This window comes from Neodiprion virginianus, chromosome 4 (assembly GCF_021901495.1).
Source record: "Neodiprion virginianus isolate iyNeoVirg1 chromosome 4, iyNeoVirg1.1, whole genome shotgun sequence".
In the NCBI taxonomy this organism is placed as follows: Eukaryota; Metazoa; Arthropoda; class Insecta; order Hymenoptera; family Diprionidae; genus Neodiprion; species Neodiprion virginianus.
In genome coordinates this window covers 2,875,769-2,885,432 of record NC_060880.1, presented here as the reverse complement: position 1 = coordinate 2,885,432, position 9,664 = coordinate 2,875,769, and the positions used below count along the sequence as shown (strand labels likewise).

The window sequence follows — 9,664 nt, the reverse complement described above, 5'->3', positions numbered from 1 at the left end:
AATCTTTAGGCTCTGGTGCAAATTCTTCAGGAATGTATTCCTCTTCATCTCCCGCTACATTCTCACACTACAAGATACATTACTGTATACCTTAAGAAGATCGCACAAAATGAAAACTCGTACTCATAGAAACTCAACTTACCTTAGAATATTCTTGTAATTCGTCTAACTCATCAATGCCGATCAGGTCCTCTCGTTGATGATGATTTTTTTGTCTTCTCTCTTCTGTGTTCAATATATTCTCGAATTCTGACGAATTTGGTTGTAATGGTTCTTCTTTTATCATTAGAGCAGCAGCTTCCTCTATCTTACACTTTTTTATTTTTAAATTTAACCAATATGGCTTCTCGTATTATTTGCATTATTTCATGTACACTCTGCTAAAGACAGGCTGCAAATGATTGGCGATCTAAAATTCCGTTGGGGTTTTCCCGAAGTTTCCGTGCCACCGACGTGAAAGGGAAGAGTCAGTAACAATAAACGCAGGTAGCGAAAAATGCCGAAATAACTGGTATTTTGATTAAGGGCTGAATAGTTGGTAATAAAAGCTCGTTTTAAAACTGTACAAAATCTTACCAAGAATCGTACGTTGTATAGAAATTTTTTGCCCAGCAACTTTCTAATGCAATGTTTATTATTGATATTTAGTAAGATTGGATATGTGAACGATAAATAAAATAGTAAAAACACCGGGTGAAACATTACCCTCGATTTTTTTGGAAACCATGCCTTGGTGCATAAATTCCCGTCAGCCTTGTAAATAGGACAAATACATCTATAACATACCTGAGTCCCATTAAAATCCATTATTAGCATGTTTGAGGGTCCCCTTGGAAGTGCGCTCGTTGAACAGTACGTAATTCGTTCGAGAGAAAAGTTTCTTTGAAACAATTTTTTCAACTGTATTAGCAGACAATCAACAGAACGGTTCCTTCAAAACAACACAATTATCAATCATCAGAGAGAGACCATATCGCTCACAAATAACTTATAAGATGTAGCTGATAGCGCTTTTTAGCCGGTCTCCTAATCAAGCTCCACTAAAGAACGCCGCCATTATTTTGACCTGACGGCAAAATGCCGCGGTAGTGATACGCAGTCGGCTGTCTGCGACAAAAATCGCTGATTGTGAGTATAGAGTTCAGTGATACCGACGCAACGGAGAAATGACGCGCGTCAATGCTTTTCATGAGCAATTATGCCGTCCATGAAAATTCAGCCAGAGAGTGCTTAGTTTTCAACATATCTTTAGTCAACGTTGTGTGCGTCGTCTAGAAAGAATATTTTATCCACGTTTAACGATGGCCTCCCGTAAATATTTTCAAATTTGAAACGGCTCTGATCGTCAAACACGTCCATCTGTCGATTCAAGGTTATGGTGAAAGTCATTTGTGTCTTTATTCAATTTAACCGACGTTTTGTGCGCTTCCAATAAGATTTTCGGATTATGGAGTTCAGGGGGAATTCCAATAACGGTACGGAGACGAATTTAATTGACGTTACGATTTTCGGCAGCCCGCCACCCCAAGCCTCGTCCACTGTTGAAAGACGGCCCAAGTACGTTATGAATGATTTTTCTTTTCTTTTTAATTTCCAAGTACCAAACGTAACTAGTAAAAGTGTTGTAGGGTGGAGCAAAGAATCTTACGGACCCCATGCATCGTTTAGGCTTCCAAAATTTTTATTCAAATGCTTCCAATGCCTATTTTTTGTTCCTATTTTCTCTCATGTGCGTTTCTCTCTGTCATCCCGAACTGGAAATATTCCTGATACTTGTCTCACATGTTCAATTGATTTGCAGCTTAACAACTTGGGGAGTACGCCAAGCAGCACAGGATGATAACAAAATCAAGTACTCTATTCTGAACAATACTGACGCAAAACAAAGTACCATAAACTCATCACTGGGAATCCTCGATAACATATCATCCTGTAAGTTTCTTGGTTTTTTTTTTTTTTTTTGCAATCAGTACCATGTAAAATGGATGGAGGTTATTTCATTCCCAAAGTGAAAACAATGATTGATTCTCGTTTACTAATAAAGATTGGTACAGCAAAGTTTATATTGCTTAAAGAATATGTAATATCACAGTGCTCGATGATAGCGGCGTTATGGAAGAAAAAAAGAATTCCAGCATTTCCAATACAATAGAAATTGAACGACAACTCGCTCGAAAGTTACTCCAACGATGTAGTGCACCGAGAGAAGCCACTTTAACATCAGGTAAATATTATATCGTATAGCATCATTTATTCCAACAGAGATTTACAGAACTGATAAAACTAATTTATGTGCAGACTGGGACAAAGAAAATGATGGGAATATTCAAAACCTAACAAAAGATAATACTCCCTCCACTTTAATGGACTCAGGGCAACAGAGTTTACTTAATAACAGTGATACACTTGAAGAAAAGCCAGAAGCTAATCAGGTACGGGGATCTGAAGCGATTTTGTGGGTAGAGTTTTCAATCCAATCTTTTATCTTGACCTGAAATTTGTTTAGATAATTTTCAAGCCAAATGAAATATCCGCACGTTCCTCAGTGCTGAATAATAGTTTCGATAAGAGCATTGGATCATCTACCTCACCAAAGAGCAGAGATGAAATTAGTTTTGATACATCCGCTGCTGCGGAACTTATTGCTCAGTTTGGAGATGAAGATTTCCAATCTGGCTCGAGAGTTGAAAGTCGAATGGCAGCAGATGAATTGTCATGGAATCAAAACTATCCTTACGCTATGCCGACGAATATTTTAAACAGCGGTGAAAAGGAAAGATTAGAGTTATCTTGTTTTTCGGGAGTCGTTGGAAATTTTGATTTGTCTTCAACGTGAGTTTTAAGCGTTTTTTAGTAGAGCTCAATATTAATTTTTTCATCACCTTTTTATGTTAATGATTAGTTTTATTTTTATCTATTAGGATTATATTTTGGTTTTGAACATTTTATTTTTAGATCTTCTACTGGCCGGAGAGTTTCAGTTGGTGAATTTTTTCAGCGTAAATGTGGTACTATTGGGCAACTCCAGGAAACTGATTCGGTATCAAGACCCAGCTTTGGTGAAACAATTAAGAGTCCAATAAAGCATCGACCTCTAGTGCCATTAGTGGAGAAAACTGCAATGACAGCAGGTAAAGATTCAGAGAGTCATTCAGCGTTTGGAATTTATATTCATCATTAAATCACACGCGATTGCCAATACTAAATGGTAGCAACGTGTCACCAGGGTCTTGATCTCAGTCTCAACCATTAATACTCTCATCTATTGCAAATTACAGATTCAAGTCTGAGAGAAGTGAATAAGGAAGCTATGGAATCTGTGAATTGTACAAACCAACACAGTTTGATGAGTTTGAGTAGTATTGCACAAGCGCTTTCTGATGTTGAGAATGGTTCTCCACGCCGTTTGGTGGACGCACTTATTGAAGCCAAAAGAAGAAAAAATCTTCCTCCGTCTCAGCTACTCAATGAGTCAACAAGCAAAAACAGGGATACTTTTACTTGCCCCCCTCACAGTTTACCATTCAATTCATCGGCAATGTCTGTAAATGAAAAACCTGAAAGAGACACAAAAATGAAAGGGCCTAAGTTCCTATTAGATTCTCCTAAATTGTCACTGGATAGTAAAACTGCACAAGAATCTCTGACACACAAATCAAAATTAACTAGGATGTCTCTGAATGTGGGATTAGGTGCGATAGAAAGTCACAACATAAGTGAAACTTACAATTTTGCGGAAAAGTGCACTGGCGGCCGGAAAAAAACGAGTAGTGCAAAATTGGAGAAGACTTTCGATGAACCGAAAGACACGAATAAGTCTTGCGTTTACCATTCTAATGCCACTCGTAATTTGTTATCTTGCTTGGATGACTCAATAGATGCTCACAAGCCTAATCTAAATTGTCAAAATTCCAAGCAAAACCCAGATATATCTGGAAAACACTTGTATGACGATCAGGATTTTTCTCAGACTCCCAAGAAAGGACAAGATAAGCTTCACAATTCAATGACATTTCAAAAAATTACATTGGCGCCACTACGGAGTTCTGCGGGTTTCTTGAAAGGCATTAAGAGTGAAAATAATAAGACAGCAACCCCAGAATTGATTTCAAGTTTTAACAGGTCCTTTGAAAAAACTTTGCGCACTGCAAAGACGTCATCTCTTGAATGTAATGCAGATCCGGAATCCAGTTACAACATTTCTCAGTATAATCAGATTGAAAAAACAAAATCACAGGGTGAGATTGGAGTGATTTTACTTGTGTCAGTTATTACAGAAGTTTGAACATTGTTGCATAGTGCACTTATCTTTGCAGGGGATGATGTAACAGCCAAGAATACCAATGAATTATGCAGCTGCATTGTTGGCGTACCAAAAGAAGCGGAAATTGAATTATCGAATGGTACTGACCGATGGATGACCTGTACTCTAAAATTACATCAAATACCAGGAAGCAAGGAAAACATAGTATTGAAAATTCCGCAAGATACTGTATTGGTAGCACCCAACGATGCAAAGCTTGTCAAGGTTTGGACAATTCACACAGCGATAATTTCTAGATTATGAAATGCTAATGCTAATGTCTTTGTTTAGAATTTGTATCTACACGTAGATATCTATCTTCTAGATTGGTGTGACCGTTCGTCAAATGAGGGAACCTGTGATAGTGGTGATCAACATAGCTGTATCGGATGTGGTTACACGATCCAAGAAAGTAATCAAACATGTCATGTGTTTTGTACCCGAGGAACCTCAGGTGCGTCAGGCGATACTTCTGCTTCCACTTAGTTATACATGCAGCAGATTTCCTTTCATAATTACATCTTTCCACAGATTGATCTCGTGATTCATAATGGAGAAAATAAAATTGATTTTCAAATCGTAGCTGAAAAATGCAGCAAGACATTCCCCGTCACATTAGAAAATAAAAACAATGCCGAACTTCCCATAAGATTAATTATTGCCAAGGTGAGCTATTAAGTGCACATCAATCAACTGCGGAACAGTATTTAAAGTTATCACATTACCAAGTTAAACTGCGTATTTATTATTTCTTGAAATTTTCAGCATCCTGACCAACCACAAGTATTCAGTATTGATTGTTCTGCTGATGAAACTGCGTGTAGTCTCGACGGAAATGAGATCAAGTATAACTTGACTCTTAAACCTCACCAACAATCCACTGTCAACATTCAGTTCAATGGAATTCCTTTATCCTCATTCAATGGTAAGAATAAATCATCAACGCTGTAGCAGCAGTCTAATCCATTTCAAATTCCGTTCATTTCAAGCTTGTACTTTATTCTCAGAAAGACATATGCGTAGAAGTAGGATTTCAGATTCATTTTCATTTGTTACAGTACAAAAGGATCTCTGTCATGCAACAGGAAAGCTTTTCGTTCAGCTTCGTACAGATGATAGCAAGGGCTTAATGTTGAGAGAAATATCACTGACTGGTTCTATTGGTGTATCTAAAATAGACTTGGTTGATATGCAATTACCTATAGTTGTTCCAAAAAGAGATAGCAAATCAATAGGTCTTGTGAACTCAGGAGTCTTTGCAGTCACGTTATCCGCCTCACTTGTTGAAAATGACAAGTCGACCAGTTGTGCAGGTGATTTTTCGATCAAACCAAACACCCTGTGCCTTCAAGCTGGTGAAAAGGGCGTTATCCTCGTTACTCATAAATCCCGGATGATCGACTCCAGCGAAAGGTAATAATTTAATCGATATAATGAATTAACATTTTCTATCGAACATATACCTAACTTACTTCATACGCAGCAGACAAGTGTTCGTCAAAGTAATCGCAGGTGGCAACGAATATTACTATCCAGTAACGGGGGATAGTAGCCACCTTCGTGAGCAACTATCTCCAAACAACATGCAGCGCTGTACGACACCACTATCTCAAGAAAGAAAATCGAAATCTCCTACATCGCCACAAAGTTCAGAATCTAACCGGTAGTAGATATGATCAATAAAGAGTAATATTATTACAGATTGAGACGTGTGATGTTCATGTTGTACAATTTTTCGTGTCATTCTCTATCCATAGCTCTGGTAATTGTGGACGGCATTCACCCTACAGCGCGGGGTCAACCTCAACCGTCTCAGGGGATGTAATTCCACTTCAGTCGACGCATGCAGCACTGGTATGGAGCAGTATTAAAACCGGAAAGTCGGATATCAAGGAGTTTACAGTTTTGAACAAGAGTGATAATAAACTCAGACTTCAAGTCAGTATTGTTGATAACAACAAAAGTTTCAAAGTAAGTATCCCACCTGCATAAGGTACAGAGATTGAGGTTCGCACAGGATATACTGTGTCTTCCCATGGAGAAACACAAGTTTTAATCACAAAAATTGTAATTTTCACTCCAGTTTCTCAAGGATCGTCACACAGTTGGGACAAATATGGTATTAGCTTTGCAGCGCATGACAAGCAAAGTAATATCTGTTCAATTTAGCCCAAGTAATCCCGGAGCATGTGCTGGAAAAATAATATTCTCCCATTACAGTAGTGGAAAAGAACAGGAAGAATCTTCACAACGAAAAACAGTCTGTATATCTGCATTTTATTGTTAAAATTCAATGGGACCAATTATTGCTCAACGCGATATAATTTCAGATATTTTTGTATGGCTACGGTGGTGTTGGGAAAGTTGAAATTTCAGAAGCATTTAAAGACACCGGCGGGCTGATGTGGCTTTCCCTTGGTTATATGAATACAGTTGGGAATTTAAGTGCAAAAATCAAACTGCAAAATACGGGAAATTTATGTTCGTATGCCGTTATCAAGCTGATACCAAAAGGTCAGTTTCAGAGGTCGTGTATCTTTAAATTCCGATTAAATATAATACCCCTTTCTTTATTCTACCATACTATTTCAGCTTTGTACCCGGAAATGATATCCAGCTGGCACGTGACTCCTTCGGAGTTGTTACTAGGGCCTGGCGAGGTTCAGTGGATAAAATTAGAGTTTCATCCAAGACGAGAAGACCTCGCTTTAATACGGCGTGCAGACATATCTCAAATAATTGGAACGCTGTCTATTACACACGGAGATGAACCAACAAGATGGCGTATTCGAAGGTAAATGACCCAACCCAATTGACTCTAAAAGTTTTGTTCAAGTTCGATGTTTCGGGGCTGACTGATTTAATATTAGTATATTATTTAAATCAATTTGCTTCTAGTAGTTACGTACACTACATATACAATAGGCAAGTGAAGTTGTATGTAATCCACCTCTGCAAAGCTGGCTACCAATTTTTTCATTGAAACTCGAACTCACTATGGCGGTATTACTTGTTGCAGGCTGTATAAAAAATTGAAAGAATCCGGTAAATTCAGAGGACAAGATGACGATATATTTAAAAATATTGTTTATCCATTGTGCAGAGTATTCCCAGGAGAGGCATTGATACAAGATTTGAGCCTCATCAAAGACACAGTTGTAAGGAATTTTTGCCTTATACCTATTAGAAGATCCGAACATCTATTATGTATGCCAATATATACCTATATTTCAATTTATTTTGGATTTTCAAATGATAAATCTGTTTTGCCGTGTAAGAGAGGGGGGGGTTAGCACTCGGTATTCAAAAAATGTCTCCTTTCTGACATTGTCTAAAACATTCCAGCAACATCTTGGTGATCTCTGTCGTGGTGTCTATCAGCATCAAGTGATGTTGACGATGGAAGTTAACGCGGATGACACGTTGACAGTGTTGAACGACAACGCTGATGACACACAGACGTTTAATTCTATCTGCAGTGATAGCAGTAGTGTATTCACTGCTGGATGCAATAGTTACATGCTATCAGAGTGAGGAAATATTAATATTTGCAGCAGCAGCTTTTATTTTGAAGATCATATGTAATCGGATGATTACGATACATCACCTAAAATATTTCAGGACAATAGTAGATGGAAATGGGAGAGAAATTTCTGAAAATGATTTTACAGTGACACCGGGAGTTGTAAACTTGACACCACCCTTCAGAACTGAAGCAACCGTAACGATTTCCAGCTTGTGTAGCGTCGCGCAGCCATTTGAAACAGTTTTGTCCCACAGTGAAGGTGTAAGCATTGTACCCACGGAAGGTATGATTCCAGCCAGGAGAAGTTTCCAATTAAAAGTGCAATGCAGTAAGCAAATAAAGAAAAACACAGAAGCCGTACTTCAGATATTTATGGAAAATCATAAACAATCGGTTTTAATTATGATATCGTCCAGCAATTGAAAGTATCCAATTTTAGTATTAACACCATTATTTGCGCACGTACTTAAAATAATTTTCGACTGAATTTTTTTACTATACATATATTATACATTCCTGTACGGTCGTAACATATTAACGACTAGTGGTGAATATGTCATAGCTAATATTGATGTAACCAGTAAATTGTGCATGAAAACTTTCAAGAGAGGAAAAGGAATTTATTTGATACTTATTAGGGTTAGCGTAGTAATGGGGTTTCTTTATTTTATAATCAACCATACATGATCATCATCTATAAAATATGTTTGGTACATGAAACAACCAAGTTTCGATTTTCAATTTTATCATCTCAGTTCCCTAGTTCGGATGTAATCTCAAAGTTGACTTTACAACCCATTCCTAACATTTGAATTATTCTGCTCATGTTATAGACGTCATCTATTCCTGAATGTAGGTGACCCGTATGCGGTAAATCAAGGTGCCTGAGCATGTTCACTAAGCTTTTCGGATAATGTCCCGTCGCAGTATAAAATGATGTTTTCAAATTGATCCATTTATGAAAATAATCTGGGATGACCGTTTGAGTGATGGCGGATTGCTCGGGTAGCATTACCCCCAAGTCCCAATTACCACAAGTTACAAATGCACCATTACAGGTACCCTTCAAAAAATTTCCTTGATCCAACCATTCTTGAAACTTTAAAAATATTTCGGTGAAGTGTTGACGATCATCCACCATTTCTTGTATAATACCGGTTAAATCTGTGCAGTGGGAAGTCAGTACAGGATGGATCTGAGGTTTGATATACTCGTGAAATACATCTTTGACTTCCCAAGTTTTAGTACACAGTGCCAGGCATGGCAGTTCTATTATCTCTTGAGGCCTCAACTTCACATCTTTTTTGCATGTTGCCTCGAAATCGAGAACAAGCAAGTATTTAAAACTTTGTGTCACATTTTTTCTCTTATTTATTTTGAATGCTGGGTGAAATTGCAGAAAACGTTGCGCCATCATATGTATACATGTATCGGTTCTGTGCCTGACCTCGACGTAACCTCAAAATTTTATCAATATACAGTTGAAGCTTACGAGCAGGAGTATCAGCAAAAATTCATTAAATAAATGGTATCAAAGTTTGACAATAATTCAGAGAATCGACTCTATTCATTATATTGTTTTTAAAATTTCTTCACAATAACAACAGAGATAGTTACGGTTTCTCCCTTATCGTACTTCAGTGTCGCACTACAGTCTCAACACACCTCGGAAATTCGAGGTATAGTAACATTCATACCTTGCTACTATATCCAATCATGGATCAACCTTCATTATCGAATTAATTAAATTTTAATTATATTATAAATGATTTTGCATTGTGCGGTAATAATACTGTGCTTAAATATGCATTAATAAAAATTTAAATCTGCCGGGC

At 37.5% G+C, this 9,664-nt stretch overlaps 2 protein-coding genes across 6 annotated transcripts; one reads left to right on the top strand and one right to left on the bottom strand.

Annotated features, from left to right (window-relative positions):
- The first annotated feature begins 1,149 nt into the window (after nt 1-1,149).
- On the top strand, nt 1,150-8,430 carry LOC124302072 (uncharacterized). Of its 5 annotated transcripts, none has more exons than XM_046757854.1 (20): nt 1,150-1,557; nt 1,802-1,932; nt 2,093-2,224; nt 2,299-2,432; nt 2,507-2,832; nt 2,956-3,131; nt 3,279-4,238; nt 4,317-4,528; nt 4,629-4,757; nt 4,835-4,969; nt 5,069-5,228; nt 5,362-5,716; nt 5,787-5,966; nt 6,061-6,274; nt 6,387-6,563; nt 6,634-6,817; nt 6,896-7,097; nt 7,323-7,461; nt 7,649-7,833; nt 7,975-8,161. In XM_046757854.1, the coding sequence occupies exons 1-20, from the start codon at nt 1,448-1,450 to the stop codon at nt 8,015-8,017; spliced, it is 4,284 nt and encodes a 1,427-aa protein (XP_046613810.1). In that variant the 5' UTR covers nt 1,150-1,447; the 3' UTR covers nt 8,018-8,161. The 5 variants fall into 5 exon arrangements, with proteins under 5 accessions (XP_046613810.1, XP_046613807.1, XP_046613805.1 ...); XM_046757851.1 differs by having other exon boundaries at nt 1,151-1,557; nt 5,790-5,966; nt 7,925-8,430; XM_046757849.1 differs by having other exon boundaries at nt 1,151-1,557; nt 7,925-8,430.
- Nucleotides 8,310-9,247, bottom strand: LOC124302092 (ERI1 exoribonuclease 3-like). Its single transcript, XM_046757879.1, has one exon. The coding sequence runs from the start codon at nt 9,244-9,246 to the stop codon at nt 8,581-8,583; it is 666 nt and encodes a 221-aa protein (XP_046613835.1). The 5' UTR covers nt 9,247; the 3' UTR covers nt 8,310-8,580.
- Between the last annotated feature and the right edge of the window lie 417 nt (nt 9,248-9,664).

What these genes read in the sequence shown, in the direction of transcription:
- LOC124302072 (XM_046757849.1), top strand. Translation starts at nt 1,448, where the DNA reads ATGGAGTTCAGGGGGAATTCCAATAACGGTACGGAGACGAATTTAATT. An exon ending in AATTTTGATTTGTCTTCAAC is followed by an intron (nt 2,833 to 2,955) that starts GTGAGTTTTAAG and finishes TTTTATTTTTAG; the next exon opens with ATCTTCTACTGGCCGGAGAG. An exon ending in TGAAAAAACAAAATCACAGG is followed by an intron (nt 4,239 to 4,316) that starts GTGAGATTGGAG and finishes TTATCTTTGCAG; the next exon opens with GGGATGATGTAACAGCCAAG.
- LOC124302092 (XM_046757879.1), bottom strand. Translation starts at nt 9,246, where the DNA reads ATGATGGCGCAACGTTTTCTGCAATTTCACCCAGCATTCAAAATAAAT.